The sequence below is a fragment of the Xenopus tropicalis genome, chromosome 6, assembly GCF_000004195.4.
Source record: "Xenopus tropicalis strain Nigerian chromosome 6, UCB_Xtro_10.0, whole genome shotgun sequence".
Lineage (NCBI taxonomy): Eukaryota > Metazoa > Chordata > Amphibia > Anura > Pipidae > Xenopus > Xenopus tropicalis.
This window is the reverse complement of record NC_030682.2, coordinates 137,845,070-137,871,991: the sequence shown is the minus strand read 5'-3', so window position 1 is coordinate 137,871,991 and position 26,922 is coordinate 137,845,070. Positions and strand designations below refer to the sequence as shown.

Sequence of the window (26,922 nt, the reverse complement as noted above, 5' to 3'; positions counted from 1 at the left end):
ATGTGTATAATGAAGCAGTAGAATTCTTAATGAATCAGATAAAAGTAAGTGTAGGACTGGCCAGACCGGGGGTGAGTGAGTGTAGGACTGGCCAGACCGGGGGTGAGTGAGTGTAGGACAGGCCAGACCGGGGGTGAGCGAGTGTAGGACTGGCCAGACCGGGGGTGAGCGAGTGTAGGACAGGCCAGACCGGGGGTGAGTGAGTGTGGGACAGGCCAGACCGGGGGTGAGCGAGTGTGGGACAGGCCAGACCGGGGGTGAGCGAGTGTAGGATAGGCCAGACCGGGGGTGAGTGAGTGTAGGACAGGCCAGACCGGGGGTGAGTGAGTGTAGGACTGGCCAGACCGGGGGTGAGTGAGTGTAGGACAGGCCAGACCGGGGGTGAGTGAGTGTAGGACAGGCCAGACCGGGGGTGAGTGAGTGTGGGACAGGCCAGACCGGGGGTGAGCGAGTGTGGGACAGGCCAGACCGGGGGTGAGCGAGTGTAGGACTGGCCAGACCGGGGGTGAGCGAGTGTAGGACAGGCCAGACCAGGGGTGAGCGAGTGTAGGACAGGCCAGACCGGGGGTGAGTGAGTGTAGGACTGGCCAGACCGGGGGTGAGTGAGTGTAGGACAGGCCAGACCGGGGGTGAGTGAGTGTAGGACAGGCCAGACCGGGGGTGAGTGAGTGTAGGACAGGCCAGACCGGGGGTGAGCGAGTGTAGGACAGGCCAGACCCGGGGTGAGCGAGTGTAGGACAGGCCAGACCGGGAGTGAGTGAGTGTAGGACAGGCCAGACCGGGGGTGAGTGAGTGTAGGACAGGCCAGACCAGGGGTGAGTGAGTGTAGGACAGGCCAGACCGGGGGTGAGCGAGTGTAGGACAGGCCAGACCAGGGGTGAGTGAGTGTAGGACAGGCCAGACCAGGGGTGAGTGTGACATAGTTGGCCAGCTTGATTATATTGCAATATACGGACAAACAATCCCTGTTTGCTTAAAGGGGAGGGCATTGCTTGGCAGCTTAATGCACAGAATGGCTTAATGCCCTATATATATTAATAATGGGTGAGTGCAGAGGGGCTCTTGTTGTTGTCATTCTCATAAACAGTATACACTTTGCACCAAATCCATATTTTTTGTAGGGATGCACCCCTAATTCTTCAAAAAGTGCTAAGATTTGGAAATAAATCATGAATTTGGTGCATTTTTTATTGCTTACTCACATTCCTCACCAGTGTCAGACTGAAGCCCACCGGGGGGCGCCACTCCAGCCGCAGAGACCTGCCCACCCAGTTGGGGACAAAATAAAAAACTAACAATGATGAATCTGTCAGGCACAAAAAAGGCTATTCAAAGAGTAAGATGAGAATAAACACAATAATTGTGAGCATTAATTCATCTTTAGGAACAAACAGCCCAGTGGGGCAAAAAGATCAGCGTGATCGTTAGATAAGAACAATGGCAAGGGGTGTAGGCAAGTAAATATATATATTATGACATTGCAGGACTTGTTCTACGAGTTTAGCCTAATGAGTTTCTTAGTTAATATCAAAAGTTTCCAGAGAAACACTCAGTTGTGTTTGTTTAATGTCATTTGTGAAACGCATTCCAGCAAAGGCAGAGTAGTGCCCAAACCCCTGTGCCTGCCGGCCACCTTTCTCTGCTGCCACTAGTTGTTCCCAATTGTCGTTAAGGTATCCAATGAGGATTGTTGTAGCACTAGGGCCCCCTAATAAGCTAACGCAATGTTCCCAGAGTTCATGATATGCACCACACCCCTGCATACCATTTGCCAATACAAAGGCAAGTTAGTCTCCAAATACAATTACAGTTAGTCTCCAAGTTGCAATGCACATATGGGTGTATATGATGTCACGTTCAATGCTCATTGTTAATAACAACGTTAACATGTGATTCACTAGATAATATTCCATGTGGAGGTGCAACCTATCAACTTACCCTTTAACAGACAGGTCAGGACTGGGGTTAATTGTTAATTCCAGGGTAGTATTGGAGCCATTCATGTAATGGTAGCTGTTACAATAGAGCAGGCTAAACAGCACTTTGTTGCTTGAGGCAGGGTTCAAAGTGTATCTGGGAATACAATTCGGGTCTTGGATACCCGTATATTATAGACCAGGGGTGGGCAAACTACGGCCCGCGGGCCACGTCCAGCCCATTGGTCTTTATAATCCGGCCCGCCAAGGATTGGTGTGTCTCGCTTTTCTTTCAGAAAATCCTGACTCCGCAAGTCTCATCACTGCAGCAACTCAAAACCAAGGGGACTGACGAGTGGAGACGGCGCTGGCCTGGCCAAAGCAAATATAATTCTTTTATATAATAGTGTAATGAAGTATGGACTCTTCTATCTGGCCCAGGTCACTTTCTATTAAGATTTATATGAAACGATCCATGACACAAAGTGATGAGTGAAATTTTTCACCAGGTTTTGCTGCAAAACACCCCCCATAGACACCAATGGGTGGAAAAAACAGTTGTGCAGTAAAAAAATGTTGCACAATGTATTTCATTTCTTTTTGCTGTTTCGTGAGATTTTCGGCAAAACAGGACTGATTCGCTCACCACTAATGACACAGGCTAGGGGGGCTAACAGCGCTTAATTAAAAAGGGATAAAAAAAAAAAGGTTTAGTTATAGTAGAACCTGTCCATCATTAAAAAAATATAAAATAAAAACACTTTTTTTTCAAATGTAAATGTCTTAATACTGAAGAATAACAATAAGTATTCATGGAATAAAACAAATACAATTTTTTTTATTTTTAGGTTTTTCTTTTTTTCTTGTAAAATGCACCGAGTCTTCCTATAAAATATACTGGATATTTCAAACACAAAACAATGTTTTTAAAAGAATTACCATTACAATGCAAATAGGTAGGCTTTTAATGCATCACATTCATTCTGTTCTACAACTGCACTTGGTCTGGCCTGTCTAGCCTACAGCTTAATGTGCTTAATGCCAAACGGCCCATAGCCCAGGTTTTGGTAGCCCTGCCATAAAACTTTTACAGAGGTTAAAGTAAAAGTCATGTAAAGGAAACATGATCTGTTGATAAAGCTTAATATATAATTTACCTGTTGGAACAAATGACTCCTGAGTTGTTGGACAAAGAGTCGTGAATGCTGTGCTGTGAGGCTTATTAATGTTTAAGATGCCGAGACAGTTACAAACAAGTGCAAGTACAAGGGCCATTAGATACATTTGTAGTTATGTGACCATGGCTTTAGGAATGTTCCATCGGACTCACAGCATATCAACAACTAGAAATAGATGTCTTTGTTCTAGAATTCTGTACAAAGACAATGCAATTATTTCAAAATAATCAAATGTAATTTTCTAATCTTATTGTTGGAGAGTGTTGCAAAGGGAAATTCTGAATCCAGGAAGCAATTGAGCGGTTTTTAGGGTAGGATCACTAGTTACTTCAACTCTTAATGCGCATCATGGCTCTCTTTTGTTTTTTACAGAAGGATTCACAGTTATCCAGAGTTTGATGTATAATAAAGAAACCTTATACAGTACATCTGGATCCAGACCAGTCCAGCCAAAATTATCCCTAAACTAAAGAGGTAAAATACTAAAGCTGGTACAATTTTACAGATCCAAGTGTTGGCTCTTGGGCATTGAAATAATACAGGGGGTTTGTTGCAACCAAAGACATCATACAAGTGCAAGTTTCAGCTATTCCAAGTATTGAGCTGGGGCAAATCTAAGAAAACACTGATGACTATGGATTATGAGTAGCCATTTGAGCTAGTAGTTATTCATCACTTCATCAGATGCTTAACCTGACCTATTGTTCCCATGAAATATAGCACTAAATTTAATGCTGGATAGCTATGAACCCATCTGAATTCTTCCAATCCAAGCCTTTTTTTGTGAAAACCTCTGACCAACCATCTACACCCCTCACCCTCCTGTTCTTCAGTTTGGCAAAATCTGTGACTTGAGGTTCCTTTGAGTCCAACTGATTGCCATCTTAGTGAATGGGGAGTGATTCTGAGATTGTTGTTGCCTGCTCTCCAGCTCAGAAATTGCCCGGGCAACAAAATATCCAGAATGCCCCTAAGACAAATTTTTAGCCGGCAATATTGGAACACATTCTTCTGTGTACTTTAGTCTTCTTATTATTGGCTGTAGCTTCAGTATAACAAATAGCAGGGCGGTGATGGCGCATAATAGTATTTCTTTGGCAAACATTGCAAACCTTAGAATTATTGCAATATCTTCTTCATGGCTGTTTGGTTGTAGGTCCCAAAATTGATATTATGATGATTTTAAATAATTTAAGACCTCTAGACTGTGCTGAAGGCCTTGTATAATATTGTCATTGCTGCTTAACCAGATATAAATGCTTAAACCAGGCTTCTTGTTGGTCTGTTTTTTTACTTGAATATTGCAGCAGGATCTTACAGCCGCAAATCCATGCACATTGAATGTTAGAAGGAGGCTTTCTCTTTGTTTCTCCTTCTGCTGATATCTGGATCTCATTCTTCCAGTAAGTCTTCCTTGACTGATCTCTTCGTTGAAACGTTCTAGATTACAGTTCTTTCTCTTAACATCCATTAACTTGCACCAGTTTCAGATAAGGTGTCTGCCTGGTCTTCTAGCGGCTTAAGACCTCCATCGCCGAAAACCTAGGACCATGCTGCAGCCATAACAAACGGTAACCGTAAAAGCAAATATCTGTGGGGGGGAAAAAAAATCACAATAAGTGTGTTTGCCCTCATAGACATGGGAGTTTAGGAGAATAAAATAATGCCAAGAGCAAAGGAAAGACATACTGAAAAATAATATTCACTTTTTGGAGACAATTACATTTTAGAAGATAGGATGAATGCAGGGGTGGGGGAGAATAACTTAAGTAATTAAGTTAGGGGGTAGGAGAGAAGAAGAAATGGGATAGAGCACAAGTCATGGATGCTCTTATTGAACTAGAGATGAGGAAACTCATGCAACAACCTCAACCCCCCTCTTGCATTAGGTTCACAAATGATGTGATCAAACCCCACCCCCCATAATACAGGTTATACACATTATAAGTACAGGCTTGTACTACACAGTAGACAGCTCTATAAAGGTCCAGATTTCTCATAAATCTGATATATATGGGGTCATCTGATCCCATTTTCTGTCCAGCTCAATGCCTATGATTGCACAAAGAGACAAATACCGGATAATGTCTATTAATGCTGTCTGTGCTTCAGAAGGAAGCCAGGACCTGGATGTATTAATATTGGTAGCTTTTCACTTGCTATAAGACATCTAATGCTTTCTTAAAGCTATCTAATGTCTCTGCCAGTATATCCACTGTAAAAGAAACCCTCTTCACACTCTCAAATTATCTCCTTACTTACTTGCCCTTGTGTCTTCTAGAATGATCATCAGAGGCATAAGATGGTTTATTGGTTTATTGTTGCATATAAAATAGTCTTGGAAATGTACAAAAATAAATATAAGGGTAACTTATTTTTAGTTTTGAAACTGCTAATATATTTAACCATTATCTGTCAGTGCAGAAGGGAACAAAAGAGAAGCAACACAGCTTGGTGCTGCCCCAGCAACCATTGTACACAAACGTCAAGGAACTCGGGTTTCCTGGATAACGATAACTGCACCTTTTTCTCCTGGATACAGTTTCTGTCCCAGATTCCCACTGGGAGACACACAATTACTGCTCAGTCTGAGCCCTTGGCTTTCTCACACAATCTCCTCAATAAAGGTGGGAACCTGCAGAAGAGCAGCTGTAGGCTGAAATAGAAGGTGCCGCAGAGCAAGATGATAACTGGGATGGTTTATGTTGGTCTTGCTCAAATTCTGACCCTTCAGTTGCCCTTGGCTTTAAAGAATAACTAGAACTGCCTTACGTTTATAGAGCAATATAATGTGCATTTGACAGAGTTATTTAATTACAGCAATAAAAGGATTGTTTCAATACTTGGCATTCGCATAGTAAGAACATGACATGGTATCAGCTTATCTAAAGCACACTTCACCCGCATTCCATTGCAGCATAACTGAACAGAGAAAGACTTTGCACCTATTTGCAGAGTAACTTTATTAGATAATAACCAGAGGGAAAAAGTATAAAACATAAGGATATATTAAGAAATGATACCATTGCATAGTAGATTGTTTATGTAAGTCTGGCAGCTAACTTCACTGTATTGAGAGTAACCTGTTGCTCTATGACCAGATGATTTGACCGTCATGGTTCACCACAGTGGTGAAAAATATCAAATACAGTAGAAGGTGATACTGGTGATATCAGTGGGGGATCATGCTGGGATGCCTACATGAGGGTTTCCTGAGAAGTCCCCTCTTGATATTCATCTGAACAGAAAATGGGATCTGGCAGGGGAGAGGTATAATTGTTTTAAGACCTACAACTAGAGGACCTTATAGCTATATCATCATAATTTAATCTAAGGAAGAAACAGTAATATGAAGCCATGAATGTTCTAGAAGTTATAAACAGTGCTTAGTGACGTCATCCATCAGCGCTGGGCCACAAGTCAAACGAGCGCCCAAGACAATGCCCCACCACCCGTGGAGCGTGACAATCACACTGCTCCCCTTTAGAATTGAGGAGAACTGATAGCCTGCTGCCACCATTACAGAAGGTCCAAAACTAGTAGAATGCAGGCAGAAGAGGTATGAGCCCCCCACCATTCTGCACTAGGCATGTCTTCTGCCTACCCTTAGTTCAGCCTGTTCCATTTTTTTGCCTTTATATGGTCAAGGGACTCATAATGTGACTTATAATAGTCTTATATTTCACAACAGGGGGTACATTGTTCACTATATATGGTTTCATTTACAGGACCAGTTGGCCAAGATGGGGTGTGAAGGGATGCAGCTATGTCATAATATATGTTTAAGGAAGATGTAAGTAATATGCATATATAGTTTCTATTAAAGTGCCAATTAGGCAACAGGGGTGTGTAGGGATGCAGCCATGTCATAATGTTTAAGGAAGAGTATGTAATATGTATATATAATTTCCTTTAAAGGGCCAGTTAGACAACACAGGTGTGCGAGGAAGCAGCTTTTTCATCATAATGTAAGTTTTAGGCAGAATACATGAGAAATAAACATAGCAGGAAAGAGAATATCCGGAATCCCGTTATCCAGAAAGCTCCGAATTACGGAAAGCCTGTCTCCCATAGACTCCATTTTAATCAAATAATTCAGAATTTTAAAACTGATTTCCCTTTTCTCTGTAATAATAAAACAGTACCTGTACTTGATCCCAACTAAGATATAATTACCCCTTATTGGGGGCAGAACAGCCCTATTGGGTTTATTTAATGGTTAAATGATTCCCTTTTCTCTGTAATAATAAAACAGTACCTGTACTTGATCCCAACTAAGATATAATTACCCCTTATTGGGGGCAAAACAGCCCTATTGGGTTTATTTAATGGTTAAATGATTCCCTTTTCTCTGTAATAATAAAACAGTACCTGTATTTGATCCCAACTAAGATATAATTACCCCTTATTGGGGCAGAACAGCCCTATTGGGTTTATTTAATGGTTAAATGATTCCCTTTTCTCTGTAATAATAAAACAGTACCTGTACTTGATCCCAACTAAGATATAATTACCCCTTATTGGGGGCAGAACAGTCCTATTGGGTTTAATTAATGTTTTATTGATTTTTTGTAAACTTAAGGTATGGAGATCCAAATTACGGAAAGACCCCTTATCCGGAAAACTGGGTCCCAAGCATTCGGGATAACGGGTCCTATACCTGTACCAGAACTGATAGAGATAGGCGGGGCCTCGGTTACCATTCATTATCCAGGCGAGATCCATTATGCATGAAATACTACGCAGATTATAGGTACATACCGTGGCAGCCACGTTCAGCCCAAGCATGCGATTATCAAGGTGTATGACAGTCGAGTTTTCCTTCCGCATCAGATTTGCTAGAGAGGTCACTGCAGCTTCAAGGACGAAGGCTCCAAAATAGAATACAAATGCGGTCAAGTGGTAAGCGAGGTCCTGGAAAACAAACCAAGGCGCCTTTTGTTAGAGTCCATCTTCCTTCTCACCTTGAGAAAAAATGAGTTTTCAGCACTTCATCTGACTATTATTTACTCCCATGAGTTCTAGAAACTTTTACTGAGCAAGGGACAAAGGTTCTGTTCAGGTTACATTGACTTACCTGCACTGCTCATGGTTGGGCTTGAACCCTTGACTGTGGATTTGCTAAACTAATTTCCCTGGCAACTACTGAATGAAGTTTTATCTCTTACTATCCAGCTGTACTGGAGTAACCCCCTGGTGTAATATTATTTGCATGCCTCCAAGCCTCTCGCTACCCTGTGTGCAAAAAGTTGAGGGTTGGTCATAAAATGTAGTGAATTATGTGTATTTACACAATATTCCTTGTATGTAGTATAATTCAAGGTGTTTGCTGGCCTCAAAATTTGAGGGCACAAACACACGTCTTACGGTGGCCATGTACAGGCTGATCAGGTATCAGCCAATCAGCCAATGGGTTGAATGGATGAGTCACAAACAGTATGACTGTCGTCTTATTGGCCTCTACACGTGTCACTGCCTCCCCATGTTCCTTTAGAAGCACAAAGATCTGTATGGTTGATATGTTCAGTGGTATATAAACCTCTAGTGCAGTATAGTGCAGCACTAAAATCCCTACAGGGCAAAGTTTCTTCCAGGTCCTCCGGTTGGGGATCCCTGTGATACAGCATTAAAAAAAAAATGTTGTGGTACAGTAGTTTATGTAAAAATAAGTGTGGGACACATTCACGGAGACCTTTAACATACTTAATTCATCTCTCCACCCTGGAAACTAAGAATGCACATGACTGTAACACCAACTGATGCATTTCTCTACAAACCGGCCCAGTCTTATTAATAGATATGATCAGGGAAGCGCGATAACTGTTTCTGCCACAGATAAGCAAGTCATTATGTAATGTTTACACTGGGTAGAAGGAAAGAGATTGCAACACCGGAGCAGTGGCAGCACTCAGAGAGGGGCCCTTCAGGATCCATTAACAAAATATTGAACATTTAAAGGAAAACTATACCCCCAGAATGAGTACCTAACCAACAGATAGTTTATATTATATTAAGTGACCTATTAAAGAATCTCGCCAAACTGGAATATATATATCAGTATTACCCTTTTACATCCTTTCCCTTGAGCCACCATTTTGTGATGGGCTGTGTGCTCCCTCAGAGATCAGCTGACAGGAAGTGATGCAGCTCTAACTGTAACAGGAAGTAGTGTCGGAGCAAAAGGCAGAACTCTGTCCATTCATTGGCTGATGGGGCCTAGCATGTATGTGTGCCTTGGCTTGTTTGTGTGCACTGTAAATCATAACATCCCAGGGGGCGGCCCTTGGTATTTCCTATTTAGGATTACCCAATGGCACATATTACTAAAAAAGTATATTTTTATGGTAATGGTCAATCTAGATGAAGCATATGAGCTGTTTAATGCAATATATGTTTATCGAGAACTACATGGTTAAGGGGTATAGTTAACCTTTAATTGAAATGGGTTTCTCCCATTTTTCTATCAGCCTGCAGGGTATGGGTTGGAGAGGACACTACAGTAGGAACCTTCGCTCCCAAACCTATTTCCAAAACAATATCTTCTGGTCTTGCTTCTAAAGCTGTGCTTGTCTACGTTTCTTTCTTTAAAAGGCTAATAAACCTAATGGAAATACTAGGAAATATTAGGCTGTCTAATCATTCTGGTCATTTAGAAGAATAATCCATGTACAAGGAACCACCAGAGTTCCTGAAGACATGGAATTCTCTGGGCTGTGGGTGTTCCCTACTGAACAAAGCCAATAATAATAATAATAATCTATAGGCATAGCTGCCGAAGGAAACCTTTCCTGCAAGTTTGTTAATAACCTGTTCTTACACCACAATAGTATTTTCCAGTAATAGCACTTCATGCTTTAGAGATTATAGTGTTACATCTCTTCTTCAGGCTGATCACCCTAAAATTGCTTCCCCTACCAGAGCTGCAGGCTAATAGAGCCCACACTCCAGTTGGGGCAATAATAGTCTTTTTTACAAAATATAGCCCCCTACAGTATAGGCTGTCCGCACCAAGAGGGAACTCCAGGTTCGGGCAGCCATGTTAGGGCACTCGTATGCACATAACGAGCAAGTGCCACATCTCATTCATTATGCGCATGTGTGTAACATATGCGAGGGAGTTGTATCCACTGCTCCTACATCACGCTCATAATGAATGAGCAAGGAGCCTCGCAAAATAACATGGCTGCCCACACTGGGAGCTCCTTCTCAGTGTAGGGGTGGCCTAGCGCCAACAAGGGCTGTTTTTTATATAAATAAACTATTGTTTCCCCCCCTGACAGTACTGCAGGCTCTATTAGCCCACACCTCTGGTAGGGAAGGGGGGCCCGGAATAGAATGAGGCAGGAGTTGAGGGTACGGGGCCATGACAAGGATAGGAAATAGGCCCAGGGAAAGTGTTTGGTGATAGGAAGTATGGGTATTGTAGTCCTGAAGGGGATTGGCTGGAGTGAAGAAAGAAGGAGACAAGTGGGGAGGAGCATAGGGGAAAGTGGCCATTTTGAGAGAACAAGCTCCCACCCTCCCTCCCTTATTTGAGAAGAAAAAAGAGGGTAGAAAGGGAGATGTGAGGAACAAGACCATAGTCGCAGCCGAGGATTCAACAGACAAAGGAGAGGTAGACAGAAGGTTAGGCCTGAGTATAGGGATTACAGCCATAGGTCGGTGGTAAATGGGGCTGTGGGGGTTAGAGAAAGGGGGTTTTTAAACTCAAGGAACTGATGGCGGTGGGGGCAGGTACAGCTTCCACAAAGCAGCCTTCTTATTGTTATTGTGTTATCAAGAGATTAAGATATGTTATTTAATTACATTAATATGTTATTGTTAAATGGGGTTATGTGTAATAATGGCAAATTTTATAATGCTGCAAATAAACGGGCTGCGGCCTTTTCTACCCACAAAAGGGTTGTTGTGTGAGTGTGTTCCAAGAGGGATCAAAAGGGTACAAAGGTTAAGAGTGAAAGGTTGTTATAAGTGCCGCAAATTTGACGCTGCCCTTGTCAAGCTATTTAGGGTGATAGATGCCCTTTAAAGATGTTCTGGAACTGTCATCATCTCGAGAGCTTGCAATTATTACTTAATCAGTTAGCCAATAAAAGGTAATCCCCTTATATTTGCTGCATTTTTCAATGACTAACACAGTACAACACCTGACTATTATCAATGGAAGCAAATCCAACCAACAATGTAAAAAAGAGTTGTCAGAGAGTATAGGTTGGGGTCATATAAATCCCTTAGAGGGGTCCATCTAGGCCACAAGCCTACATTTGAACAGCACTCATGGAAGAACACATGAATCACACTTGAAATGCTACAAAGATGAAAGCTGAAGCCAAGAGGTGCGGCTGGGAATGCTACAATCACCCACTCATGCTTCTCCAAGCAGACAGTTCTGACGCCATGCCAATGCTCTGTCTGAGACAACTCCCTCCAAACCTGTTGTGAGGCAGCACAACTCTACATCATTGCAGGGCTGAAACCAAAACTTAAAAAAAGCACCTTTTAGCTCTGAGCACCCCCAAATATACTGTACAGTGGGGGGCTGATAGCTCAGCAGCACCCTATGGCTGCCACTAATAATCGGGGTACTAACTACACAATTAGGCACAGAGCACCAAAAATAGGTTATTAAAGTTGAACCTTTGACAAGGAATAAAGGAAATGTCTCTAGATCAGTGGTTCTCCACCTTCCTAATGCCGCGACCCTTTAATACAGTTCCTCATGTTGTGGTGACCCCCAACCATAAAATTATTCCTAAGACCATCGGAAATATGTGTTCTCCAATGGTCTTAGACGACCCCTGTGAAAGGGTGGTTCGACCCACAGGTTGAGAACCGCTGCACTAGATAGTGGCAAGATAGGCAAATCCTATCCATTCACAGGAATAGTACAGTACTGGCTGATTTCCCTATCTATTAAACCAACTACTATGCATTGGAGACTATACCCCTTGTACCATGAGTCCATCAGGGCTGGGACATGAATAATGAAACAATTATCACATATATATATATATATATATATATATATATGTACACTTCTATGCCATTGCCATAGGCCTCCTGTGTTTGCATTTCTGTATATAAGTTGGAGCTGCCATAGTGCATACTGCTATAGAAGGCATTAGAAACAGACTTAATCTGAAGGTCAACCAAAGAGGCACATATGGAGAACCTATGACTCTTTACTAATAGCCCAGTATTAAGTAAGTGGATATAATTGCTGGTGGGTGCCTAACTTTTGGTGCACCAGTGATTTAAGCTTTCCTTCTCCTTTTATAATAAAAATAAATATAAATAAAATAAAAGATATATTTCTTGGTACACGGGGTGAACTATAGCTGGAATTTTAATGATCATTGAATTCTTGTACAGATATCATTGCCCTTCCTTTTGCCCACAGTACAAACTAGCCTGAGGAGTTGGCACAACAATGTGACTTAACTCGCTTGCTTGCTTATGAGCCAATGGATCCCCTCCCTCCCTGTTTGCCTTGCATCATGTGAATATACGGGTTAGCACATCAGATGATGCTGGTTTTTTATGAATTGGAAACAATAGGCTGGAAATCTTGCCCTTTGTTTTACCTCTAAGAAAATGTCTTGGCATGCCTAAGTTATGTGAAGACCTCCGTTGGGTAAATATGTAGTAAGCCTATACCCTGGGCAGCTTGGGAAATAACCTCTCAGGTCGAGGACAAAGCAAAATAAATAGCACAGTTATTGTAAGAAGAGATAATATAATATTATCCTGCTCCAGCTTCAGGTCTCTGGCCTTACAGATAAGGAGGGACTCATTCTACAGGGGTTTAACTGGGAGTGTAAAATTGATTCATTCTTCAAATAGAATATGTCCTCACTTACTGAGTAGAGCCCTCCAAAGACGATTGTACTCTTAAAGGAAAACTATACCCCCAGAATGAATATTTAACCAAGAGTTTATATCAAATTAAGTGACCTATTGAGAAATCTCACCAAACTGGAATATATATATCAGTAAATATTGCCCTTTTACAACCGTTCCTTTGAGCCGCCATTTAGTGATGGGCTGTGTGCTCCCTCAGAGATCAGCTGATAGGAAATAATGCAGCTGGGGTTGCAACCTCTGCAGGCTTTCTTAGCAGGGAAGGGGGCGGGGGCAATATCACAGGGGGAGTAGGTGAGGGTAGAAGACCCTACAATATAGGCCAAAGTGTAGGCCTTAGGGGAAACGTTCTGACTTTTGGATAATAAAAATATCTTGTCCAACCACCAACAAGTAGTACGTTAAGATGAAGTTAAGCACACCATGCCAGAGCAACATTATTTGGCAATATATTACGCTCTGTGTGGGCCCAAGACAACCTATTTGCTGATCGTATTCTTTCTGCAGCATCACCCACAGAAGCTTGTAGAAACACTGGCCAACCGCACACATTTAAACAGTTTATCACTGGAAAATATTTGTAACCAAAGTTTATGATCCAAAAAAACTGCTGCACACAAATCGGCAGTTCTTGACCTCTGAACCCCTAGACACGGGGCGGGGGGTCGTTATAGTACAGCCAACCATAGTGAAGGCGCCAATAAACACTTTCAGATTTCTTATATTTTATTCTACAACTAGGAAGTCATCTCTGTGTATTCACAGCGGCCTACAGAAGGGATGAGGATGGTTAATTTAACCTGCCCTGGTTAATCATTAAAGTAAGAGTAATTAGATAAAGTCACATGGCGGAACTAATGGGTCCTTCTGCTTATCATGTTGCTTACCCATACACTGAAAACCAAAGAATCTATGAAGGCAATCTGCTCCATGGAATTGTTGCTCCCTTTAAGATTTAGCTACAGACCCTACATATATAGAATCTAACTAAATATATATACCGTTTATGTCCCAGTGACCTGGGCCAACACCAGGGTCGGACTGGAGGAGGGCAGGGGCCCCCAAGAAACCCCTGCCGTGGCCCCTGTGAAAAACTTGAAAATCTTGTATTAAAAATATGGCTTGACTTTGCCTTGAACTTCTACATAAACTCCCAAGCTTTTATAGATAGATACATGGGCATCTGGGAGCCCATGTCAGGAAACAGTAACCCCATAAACAAGAATTAGCTAGTCCCGGATGTATATTATAAAACTTTTTAGGAAAGTAAATCAGAAATAGCTAGCAAGAGCAGCTTCTTTGCTCCAACCAGGAGAGATAGCTGGGAGTATTCTCCTTTACAAGCTCTGCTGCCTTAGTGAAGGGACCCGAGTAGTGAGTGAAAAGGGTATCAGGCTTAGATTTGTTCTTCCTGATCCAGGTTTGCTGTATGGGATCCAGAACACTAGAGGTAGAAACCCTGAGGACATTCTGTTACTGCCCCGGCTACTCTCAACAGTGGTGCAACTCTATTTCACTTGCTCTACACTGAACCTGCCAATCAATTGGCTTACATCTTGTGAGTATTTTGTGCTTATCCCTGTGGATCAATTGTCGTGGAAAATAGAAACCAATTCTGTTTGAGTTAGAGTCCCCATGCTCTATAGCATTCTTGCTGATCATTGTCTGTTTAACAACCAAAAACACACCTAAGCCAGAGAAGAGGTTCTGACTTCATAAAGATGGGTCATGGATTTTGGATAAATTAATCTTTGGGATTCACTTTCTCCAGTGTGAATTTGGCACAATAGGTTTTCAGTAGGTTGTTACTGCTTGTGCACAACATAATACAGTAGATTGCTTACTGTGGGATATTTCTCATTCCAACCAGAAACTGGTGAAATTACGGATTTATATACGTGTGGGTGTCTGATACGGAAACTGAGCCTAGAGAGTTGTAAGGCAAGAACCATGAAAGCAACAGACCAAAAATCTATAAAAGAATAAAAGGGCATCCATTTTTTTTAACGGAAGTGAAAAAGCAAAAAGATTAAGATTAATACATATGTACTTGATTATATAACTAGAGAGCAAATGAATATATTAGGCATAAAACAGTCGCAGTAGGAAAACCTTACCACAAAATTCCAGTTGGTCGGAATCATATGGACAAAGCCGGTGAGGAAGACCAAGAGCAGGAGGAGCGAGCACGCGAATGCCGTCACTGACACAAACATGACCCATCCTTGGACTACGGGGACCGGGACATTCGAGGCTGCCACTAAGATCCATACAAGTGCCCCGAATATCTGCAGGAAGAAAAAGGATTACATTTAGAAAAGGCAAATTCAAATATTTGTATAAATGTGATTTAAATAGTATTTTTTCATATCACTTTTGGCAGGGACATTTCTTCCACTGTCCACTTTTGGGTAAGGATATTAGTATACTAGAACTTACACCGTCTGTTGGGGTATAAATGAGATCCTAAGTCACCCTTTGCACTCTAACTGTATAAGATTTAAATATTTTCCCTTATAATCAGTATTGGGGTTATATTTCACTTTTTTTGTGTGCCAGTACTGTGCATCAGGTCTGGGAACAACTTTTTTACATGAATTAACCAATTGTGCAGTGGTGTTCTCTAACAGACTTGTTTAGGAAGGGAGCTTGCAGATAAAACAGGCATTTTGCTCTCCTAGTAGCAAGATATTAAATAAACAGAAAACTATAAAAGAGCCAAAAATAAGTTTTAGGTACAACATGAAAAGTAACTTGGGGAACATGTTTTTTGATAAACAAGCAGTAAATCTTCCAGCCAAGCTTTGTATTTCCATTCATCATATCCATTGATGTATGACAGTAAATGTCATGTTATATAAAATGTTCAATCATTAAATGAAGGGTATGTAAAGAGGAAAAAGAAGCCCTTTGCAAAAGAAAATGATGAAAGGTCTCCAGACAGGAATCGAATTGCCAGCTGGACAGAAAAATTTGGAAGTGCTGACAAGACATGGGACAGGCTGGGTGTACAAGCCCAGACAATTAGAACATGAGAGAGATAGGAGCAGAAAGGATCTCAGGATACTGGGACACACTTAAAACAAAGGCAGTTAAAAAAAGTTGATCAGGCTGGAACTATCCAAACAAGGCTCATGAACAGGCCGGAATAAAGTAGGCATGGCTCAAGAATAAGGCTGGAACAAGGCACTGTAATAAGGCAGGCAATGCCCAGGGACAAGGCAAGACATAGTGAGAAGACTGCAATAAAGGCCCCCATACACGGGCCAATAGAAGCTGCCGATATCGGTTCCTTGGACCGACTCGGCAGCTTATCTGCCCGTGCAGGGGCAGAAACGAGCGGGCTGGCCAACCGATATCTGGCCTGAAATTGGGCAGATATCGATCGGCCAGGCTAAAAGATTCAGTCGGATCGGGGGCCGCATCGGCTCGTTGATGCGGTCCCCGAACCGACTGCCCCATTGCCGCTTACATAATCCGGTCGGATTATTTTTTTTTTTAACTTCAAGCTCCCCGATATTGCCCACCCGTAGGTGGGGATATCAGGGGAAGATCTGCTCGCTTGGCGATCTCGCCAAGCGAGCGGATCTTACCGTGTATGGGGACCTTTAGGAAGGAAAGACACAGACATGAGATTAAAACAAGACAAGCATGGAAAGGCCCAGTGAGACTGCTGGAAGAAGACACAGAGGTCTTCAGAAAAGACCAACACAAGGCAGACAAAGCAAAGGGTCTGATTAAGGCCTGTACCACGGACTGTACGAGGAAGAGGGTGTTGCACCAGTTGGGCAAAAATACATTTCATAAAACAGGCACGCTCATTAAATTCTACTCTTTATAGTCTTCAGAGGCCAATAAAGCTATTAAACTGGCTTTTATGATCATGAGATCCAATTTCTGTGGCTTCAGTGTTTTACATTTACAGGTATATCTCAGTGGGGTCATACCTCCAGCCATATCACTCCCTCCCACTCAGCACTACAGAAACCAAGATGGTGGAATACATGTGCAGTGTTTAACCCACTAGCCACCTGGCAAACACACCCTTATCCTCCTTTTTACGGTCTAACCACACTCCATCAAATGATACTCTATTTCTGACCCTCTGTCGGTCTCTCTACCTAGTACACAACATTTTTAACTGAAGTTAGGAATTCTGAAAAAAAAAAACGGCAAAAATAGGAGTCTTTAAGTATTATAGGGTACTTTATTAGTCAACAGGTCGATTTAGAGGGATAATTTCCCTTGAAGTAAAAGCCGCATTGGGAAAGTCTTGACAACTCTACATCAATAACATGGAGTAGTGAAGTAGTGATGAGCGAATCTGTCCCGTTTCGATTCGCCATAAAATTTGCGAAACGGCAAGAAAATTCACGGAACAGTGAAACATTTGCAAAATGCATTTGTCACGTCATTTTTTTGTTCACACACGTTTTTTTTTTGTCGCACGCGTCTATTTTCTGTCGCCAGCATCTATATTTTTTTGTCGCCCGCACTTTTTTGACGTGACCGCGCACAATTTTGACGTGACCGCTCATAATTTGATGCACAACAAAAAAAAAATTTCCAGCGAAGTTTCACAAAACTATTTGCCAATGGCAAAATGCGGAAATGCGAATCCATTCCTGCCGAAAAAAAAATTTGCTCATCACTTTTTGGAGAACTTTGTGGGCAATTCTTACCACTTTGTGGTCATTGTAAAAGAACAAAGCTGGACCTTCTTGAGGGATATGAACTTTATCTGACTGTACAAATCAAAAAGTAATCTGTTAAATGTTAAATTTTTTGGCAAACTCCATGTCGATAACCGTATCTGACTGAGCTTCCTCGGCAGAAGTATTTAACATTCACAAGATAATCTTTTGATCAATGCTCAGCATGAACTATCTTGATGTCTATTGTCTTCGGAATGCACTTATTGATATTATTGGAGGGGTTTATATTACAGCTCAGTGCTAGTAGTTATCGGGCTCCCCGAGGCACCCTGCTGGTAAGTTAACAAGTCGTGCCCCGTGGATTGTACCTTTTGGTTCCTCTCCTACTGTAATATCTGACCGCTTCTTATTGTGCTCAATTGTTTGCAATCAAAGAACAAGTAAAGCAGAAAAAAGGGTCATGTCCCACCAACACCAGCTCCATGGCTGTTATGTTACTGCTCCTCCATTTAAGTCATAATTTACCTTTGAGACTAAGGGGCACATTTATCAAAGTACGATTTTAAATATGACTTTTTTGTACCGTGCTTTTTAAAAGTACAAAAAATTTGTATATGGAAGTACGAAAATATCGCGGTAATGTCTACAAAGTACAAATTTTTTGTATCTGGCAATTGTTACCGGCGGGAAAACCTTTCTGACTTTGATCCTTCAGTGCATGATTTTGGAAGCCTCCCATAGGGCTCAATGGCACTCTGCAGCTCCAACCTGGCCCAAGGAAAGTCTCCCATAGGGCTCAATGGCACTCTGCAGCTCCAACCCGGCCCAAGGAAAGTCTCCCATAGGGCTCAATGGCACTCTGCAGCTCCAACCTGGCCCAAGGAAAGTCTCCCATAGGGCTCAATGGCACTCTGCAGCTCCAACCCGGCCCAAGGAAAGTCTCCCATAGGGCTCAATGGCACTCTGCAGCTCCAACCCGGCCCAAGGAAAGTCTCCCATAGGGCTCAATGGCACTCTGCAGCTCCAACCCGGCCCAAGGAAAGTCTCCCATAGGGCTCAATGGCACTCTGCAGCTCCAAGCCGGCAAGCCTCCCATAGGGCTCAATGGCACTCTGCAGCTCCAACCCGGCAAGCCTCCCATAGGGCTCAATGGCACTCTGCAGCTCCAACCTGGCCCAAGGAAAGCCTCCCATAGGGCTCAATGGCACTCTGCAGCTCCAACCCGGCCCAAGGAAAGCCTCCCATAGGGCTCAATGGCACTCTGCAGCTCCAACCCGGCCCAAGGAAAGTCTCCCATAGGGCTCAATGGCACTCTGCAGCTCCAACCTGGCCCAAGGAAAGCCTCCCATAGGGCTCAATGGCACTCTGCAGCTCCAACCTGGCCCAAGGAAAGCCTCCCATAGGGCTCAATGGCACTCTGCAGCTCCAACCTGGCCCAAGGAAAGTCTCCCATAGGGCTCAATGGCACTCTGCAGCTCCAACCCGGCCCAAGGAAAGTCTCCCATAGGGCTCAATGGCACTCTGCAGCTCCAACCCGGCCCAAGGAAAGTCTCCCATAGGGCTCAATGGCACTCTGCAGCTCCAACCCGGCCCAAGGAAAGTCTCCCATAGGGCTCAATGGCACTCTGCAGCTCCAACCCGGTCCAAGGAAAGTCTCCCATAGGGCTCAATGGCACTCTGCAGCTCCAACCCGGCCCAAGGAAAGTCTCCCATAGGGCTCAGTGGCACTCTGCAGCTCCAACCCGGCCCAAAGAAAGTCACGATAACGAAGCTTGAATGAATCCGAAACTTTTGTACTTGGCGCAACAAACACGATTTTGTCGCGCATTTTTGAGGCAAAGTATGAAAAAGTTGTGCGAATGTACGAAAATATTGCAGAAAATACGCAAAAGTTGTAAACTTTCCAAAAAATACGAAATGTTTGTATTTGGACCTGTCATACTTTGATGAATCAGCCCCTAACAGTGTCAGACTGAAATGCCAGGGTCCTACCAGAAAACCTTGAACTATGGGCCCACTCACTACTAAACTATTAATCCCTCTCGTCTCTTTCCATCTCTTGAGTTAACTTTTTGTATGATGTAGAGAGTAATATTCTGAGACAATTTGCAATTGGTCTTTCATTTTTTCATAGTTTTTTTAATTATATCAGTTTTTGTTCAGCGGTTTGCTAGGGTCCAAATTACCTTAGCAACCAGGGAGCAATTTGAATAAAAGACTGATATATTTATAGGAGAGAACTGAATAGAAAAATGTTATATAAAGTAACAATAACAATAAAACTGTAGTACAGGTATAGGACCCATTATCCAGAATGCTCGGGACCAAGGGTATTCCAGATAAGGGGTCTTTCCATAATTTGGATCTCCATACCTTAAGTCTACTAAAAAATTAATAAAACATTAATTAAACCCAATAGGATTGTTTTGCATCCAAAAAGGATTAGTTATATCTTAGTTGGGATCAATTATAAGGTTCTTTTTTATTTCTTTTTTATTTCAGTTTTAAAATTCTGAATTATTTGCTTATAAAATGGAGTCTATGGGAGACGGGCTTTCCGTAATTCGAAGCTTTCTGGATAACGGGACTCCGGATAAGGGGTCCGATACCTGTACAATAGTTTTTTGGCTGCCAGGGTCAGCGACCCCCATTTGAAAGCTGCAAAGAGTCAGAAGAAGATGGAAAATAGTTCAAAAACTATAAAAAATAAATAAATAATGAAGACCAATTGAAAAGCTGCTTAGGATTGGCTCTTCTGTAAAATACTAAAAGTTAACGTAAAGGTGAACCACCACTTTAACTTCTTTGTTATCCCAGTTTCTTTTTCTAGATAATATACTTTTTCTTCTATCTATTAAGCCTCCTTATTCCCATACGGAAATAGGGAATGACCATGAAATAGGGTTAATAGTTGAAAGCAAGTGGGGCCACTGACACCTGGGCCCACTAGGAGTTTTCCCTGTTTCCCGGTGGGTCAGTCTGGGGGTGCAAAATCACCCCAGGGTGAGAAGGTAAGATCGTATTAGAGCTGTATCTTGTGCCGGTCATACATTCCCAGATTTGGGACCTGACCTCCTGAGCAAGTATGTCAAAATCTGAAAAACATGTAGAAATGTACGTCTGTCAGATGTATCGGCGCTGGAAATGCAATCTGCCATTGTGTCACGGGTTACTCAAGTTATGGGGTTAAAGGGCAAATAAAACCTGTGTTACATGATCCCGCAAGTGTTTGCCATTCAGATAAGTTTGTACTGTATCCTGTGCAGGTGAACTAAGCTAATGATAAAGCTCTATAAAACCCTACAGTGAATTTTTTTATGGTCTTTCTGTATGTTCCAAAGGCAGCAGGGAGTGGCGTTTCATAAGAGCAGCGCCTCGCCTACGCTTCCACTAACAGTGCCCTTTCATGAGTTATGCACCTATGCAGATTGTGGCAAATGACTGTGGTTTGAGTTGAAATCGAGTATGTTTTCTCATTTGTTTAGATATTATTTAAGGCGATCCTACCCTGACGCACACTTTTGTGGTTTCATTTCAGTTGTTGTTCAGCATTCCTCGCATGGATGAAAGCAGCAATAAAGGCCATCCTGTCTGACTGCAAAATCTATACATATCCCTATCTCCGAGGGCAGGGATCCCCAACCTTTTATACCCTGTGAGCCACATTCAAATGGAAAACATGTTGGGGAGCAACACAAGCATGAAAAAGGTTCCTGATGGTGCCAATAAGAGCTATAATTGGCTACTTAATAGCCCCTATGGGGACTGGCAGCCTACAGAAGTCTCTGTTTGGCACAGCATTGCAGAATATGTTGGCGCTTTATAAATAAATGTCAATAATAATAATTATACTTGGTTTTTATGCAACCTCCTTACCAAAAACCAACCCCTTGGAGCAACATCCAAGGGGTTGGTGAGCAGTATGTTGCCCCTGAGCCACTGGTTGGGGAACCCTGTCCTAGGGTATGAGAGGTCCAGTACCCTAAATGCTAATGCATAGCCTGTTTATATATAGTGGTAGCCTATCCAGTGCCCCTATGTTATCCCTTTAGTTACATAGTTAAGTTGGTTTGAGAAAAGACCAAAGTCCAATGTTCAACCCTTCCAAGCAAAGCCCAACACAGGGTGCAGCACACAGGTTGGGTTGTGCCTGTGGACCCTGGCCCCTATGGTTGGCTCTACATCAGGGATTCACTCAGTCAAGTACAGCGACTCCCATCTGTTATGATAATAAATACGCAAATGTCCAAGCCGGAAACATATAAACATGGGCCACTCTGAAGATGTTTTTATTTGTCTTCAGCTTTCCGTAACAGTACCAGTGCGCTATTCTAGCTCATTCTGACATTTGCTCTTCAAAAACAACAGGATACACCTTGCTTAAACATTTGGCAGGAATGCACAGGTGGGGTGAAGCATTTATTCTCAGATGACAAATCACTAAAAACAACAAACTGTTTTCTTTCTCCATTTTGATGTCATCGCAGAAGACGCAAGACATTGCGGGAAATGTAGCCCTTGCAGGACAGAAATGACTGCAACATTGCTTCAATGGTTCATGTAGTCAGAACACCAGTGCAGAGAATAGCAAAGGACAGACAGATACTTCAGTGACAATTAGGTTTATAGTGATTTGAAAGTTATTCATAAATATGTCAAAAGTTGATATCACAAGCCATACAATGTCAAGAATGTAAAACAGTGACTACAATTTATTGGTCTATTAGACAAAAAGAACTCATGGACAATGCTGGAAACTGCCTTAGGGTGTGTAGATAAATGTTCAATAAGCAAAACCAGAATACAGCTGGTAGCAGATAAAAGGAGGGCATTTCAGGGGGTAATAATAGAGGGTAAGGTTGTTGTGACTACTACAGGGACGTTGGGGGCATGTAGGTAGAAACAACTAAAATCTGTACAGGTATGGGACCTATTATACAGAATGCTCGGGACCTGGGGTTTTCCGGATAAGGGGTCTTTCCGTAATTTGGATTTCCATAATTTAAGTCGTAAATATTGAATAAACCCAATAGGATTGTTTTGCCTCCAATAAGGGGTAATTATATCTTAGTTGGGATCAAGTACAGGTACTGTTTTATTATTACAGAGAAAAGGGAATCATTTAACCATGAAATAAACCCAATAGGGCTGTTCTGCCCCCAATAAGGGGTAATTATATCTTAGTTGGGATCAAGTACAGGTACTGTTTTATTATTACAGAGAAAAGGGAATCATTTAACCATTAAATAAACCCAATAGGGCTGTTCTGCCCCCAATAAGGGGTAATTATATCTTAGTTGGGATCAAGTACAGGTACTGTTTTATTATTACAGAGAAAAGGGAATCATTTAACCATTAAATAAACCCAATAGGACTGTTCTGCCCCCAATAAGGGGTAATTATATCTTAGTTGGGATCAAGTACAAGGTACTGTTTTATTGTTAGAGAGAAAAAGAAAATCATTTTTTTAAATTAGAATTATTTGCTTATAATGGAGTCTATGGGAGATGGCCTTTCCCTAATTCAGAACTTTCCCTGTACCATGTAAAACAGAAAAGGAAACTGCAATAGGAAGAGGCTAATGGATAATCTCCTATGCAGGATTAGATATACATGAGTGTAGAGGCAGAAATAATAATAACACAGAGAGGCCCTTAAGCAAATTATGTGTCCTCAGGTTACAGCACCAAGGAGAATAACATACATGTATGTATGTATATCTATACATGTTACAACTTTATGCTCAGTTCCCACCAATTACCCCCCTATATAGTGCAGTTTAGTGCACCTACTGTATAGCCCACCTGCTGGTAATTCCATTATTATTATTACTGTTCTGAACCTCTTTATTTGCCCCTATAATTGGGCACATTTAATGTACAAAGACAAGGCTTAATATTAATAACAAGGCAGGAGTGTGTGTCCCACAGAGGTATGTATGTTTATACAATCCGTGTAAGTTATACAGGGTCATTTACACACTGCTATACAGAGACTGCTCAGCATTCAGTTGCTGCCCTAGGGGAGATTACTATCCAATTTCCCTGTCATGGCCAAGTGTCAGTTTTATAAAGAGCTAGCCTGTATGTTTTTGTAGGGTGTGAGAACCAGGAGTACTTGGGCACAGACACGGGAAGAACATACAGACTCCTTGCAGATAGTGCCCTGCTCAGTATCAAACTCAGGGCCCCAGTTCTGCAAGGCAGCTACTATATACACTGAAGGTACCAATGCACATCTGCTGGATTCCAGAACCAGAAAATAAGAGACACCACCTATCCTGCACCCCAAAAAAAAGGGGGCTCTGCAACTCCTTCTTGTGTCAGTGTGCGTATGTAACCTGTATATTTCATACACAGATCCAGCTCATATCTGAATCAAATGCAAAGAAAGCTATCCGGTCTTGCATCAGATCTATCAACATTCTATCGGTGTAGGATTCCATTGTCTCTACTATCAGGTTTGGGATTCTGTAGGGAGGGGCCGGGGGCCCAGTAATGGGGCTTTATCTGTGTATGAGAGGTTTCCTCATTACAGTCCTTGGCGATACAAAAGCTCAGGCAGAATACGGATAAAAGTTTTTATTTCAGAAATAAATGCCATAATTACCCCTGGCATAGCATTCTAACATGCTGTTACTTGCTTTAAACCTATAATTATGCAATTATAATGAGTGTATAAACAGCATTTGTACAAGGCGGCTTTGCCTGCAGCTCCATCGAATCAGATTCCCTTTCCCACGTGTAAAATTGTGGGGGGAATGTGATGGGACATTCTGGCATATGGTATGGACATGTCCACTTACACACCGATACTGATAGATACATGACGGAGACTTTAGCCCTCCCTCCAATATCAAATATGCTTGTTGGGCCTTATAGATAAGATTCGCCCATAAATAAATCACAGACACTGGCGAGATCGCTCCTATAATAATAATGATTATGGTGGGGTGTCTCCCCATCCCCAGAGAGAGCTACATGGGTAAAATATATCAATTAGATGCTTCCCCTGATTAAACTCTTCATTTTAATTGATTATAATCTATTATCATTGCCCGGTATGAATTTCGTGATTGTGAATTCAATTGTTTCAAAGCTGTGATTGGATTACTGCTGTATCCCCTCCCTTCCCACCACCACTTTTGCCTTCTTCTCCCTACCTCACTTATATTAAAAGAAATATAAAGGGTAACTATTAAAATATAAAAAAATTCTGATATAGCAGCAATCTGCTCAGTAATACTGCAAGGGTGTGGGGGCCCTAGGATATTGGCCCAATTTTGGACTTTCTGATGGTAAATGAATGTGAATGAGCAGGTTTACAGAATGCAGGACTCAGTATGGCTGAGGGCAAAGTCCCTTTATGCCATTTTTCTACCCTCAGTGTTACTCAATCCCCACTCCTGTCTATAGCAAATCTCTGAGAATCGCACAGCCGTCCAACTTACAATTTCCAGACAGATGAAGGCTCCAGAGTATGTCCTGAGCACTTCTGTGCCCGTTGGCAGGTTCATAGAGGCTGTTGGGTAGGACATGGCCGCAGGGCTGGGCACTGGAGGGACTCCTGATTCCGCCATGCTTGCTCTCTCTGTGTCATACAGAGACGACTGCAGCCCTCTCCCTGCACAGACAGGTTGCTGTGTGTATACCTGAGCTTGTCATGTGACCTGGAGGCAGGTGTAGCTCTGCCCAACCCTACAAGCTTTGTCTGACTGTCAGGTGAAGGCATGTAAGGATGGGAAGGTGTGCCTAAGGGCCAGACACTAAAAGGTGGGACAATGGATGCTAATAAAAGACTCGGCTGAGAAAGAACAATATTGTTCATAATTACTAGAAGAAAAATTGCTCCCATAAAAGGAGAAAAAAAATGAAATAAAGGCAAAGGAGTGATTACTGTTTTTTGTAGATAGTAGCAATCTAAGGGTCATATTTTCTGTATAAAGGTGGGTAAAGTGATCTAACTCTGTAAAAATGATTGTGAAAATGATTCATTAAAATAGTAAATCACTGGGGGGTCATTTATAAACACTGGGCACATTTGCACCTGAGCAGTTACCCACGGCAACCAATTAGATTTTTGCTTTTATTGTTCTACTCACAGCTGGTAAAGAAAAGCTAAACACTGATTGGTTGCTGCGAGTTACTGCCCAGGTGGAAATTTGCCCAGTGTTTATAAATGAGTCCCAAAGTATTTATAAAGGTGTGTAAATGACTTTATACCAGACTAACAACATCATTCACTATTTATCAGGGGCGTAACTACAGAGAATCATACCCTGATGTTGCAGGGGGAGCCAGGAGTGTAGGGGGGGCAATAAGGCCCTAATTATAGAGCAATTTCAATATATCTTAATAGCATAGGTCAACTATAGGGGCCCCAAATTGAATTTTCTGTGGGGTCCAGTAACATCTAGTTACGCCACTGCTTTTATACCACTTTATACCTGGTGTAACCTATAAGGGTGATGGCACATGTGGAAATTTGTGGCCCATGATAAATCTGCTTTACAGTGGGCTACTTACCTCCTAAAGGGGATTCATACCTAAATAAAACATAATCTGCATTCAAAGTGCATTCATTTTCAAATATCATTACCATATTTCAATTTTATGATTTATATCTAAAGTTGAATCTGAATTTGTGTATAAAATGCAGGTGGAGCCGGAGGGAAGTGGTGAGAGTTCTAGTTCTGCACCAGCTGAAGCATAATGGTTTCCTATCTCTTGGCCTTTCTGGCATTGCTATTTATATTCACCCATGTGATAGATAGACCCTTAAGGATGGGCCTTAGAGAATTCCCTTTAATTGCCAATATAAGGAAGTGGAGGAGTCAGGGACTGATCAGGAGATTAGGCAGGATACACTTCAGAGCCAGACCAGGCTGGAGGCTGTACCTTGTTGGGACTAGGTAGAAGTTAGGAGAATTAGTGCTAGCCCACCTCAGAGGTGAGGGGCAGCTAAGGTAGTCAACAAGAGCAGTCTGTGGCCCTGACAAGGAGTGTTTTGGGGTCGGACTCCAGGCAATTAATTGTGCCCCAATTAGGGAATAATTCCCATTCTTACTTAATACACAATACAAAGAATTAAAGGGAAAGGGTGAGGAGGGGTTAGCGGGAACCCAAGCTGTTCAGATCCAACCCAACCACTGGCATTAGCAGCCCGCACAATGTAGGTCTAGGCCCCATTTTTCCCCCTATGCCCCAAACTTCTTATTCTCACCCTTCTTGTCTTCAGTAGGGGATGGTCGAGTTGTTTGGGTCTATGTGCAGTCAGGTACCAGATCCTTGAAGCAATAGTTAACCCCTTTGT

The 26,922-nt window shown here is 42.3% G+C and overlaps 1 protein-coding gene across 1 annotated transcript; it reads right to left on the bottom strand.

Moving 5' to 3' along the window:
- Positions 1 to 2,779: 2,779 nt before the first annotated feature.
- On the bottom strand, positions 2,780 to 25,207 carry mal2 (uncharacterized LOC100127865). The gene is given in 4 exon segments (NM_001113157.1): positions 2,780 to 4,685; positions 7,856 to 8,008; positions 15,073 to 15,243; positions 25,061 to 25,207. Coding segments are annotated over 4 exon segments (525 nt in total). The 5' UTR covers positions 25,190 to 25,207; the 3' UTR covers positions 2,780 to 4,613.
- Between the last annotated feature and the right edge of the window lie 1,715 nt (positions 25,208 to 26,922).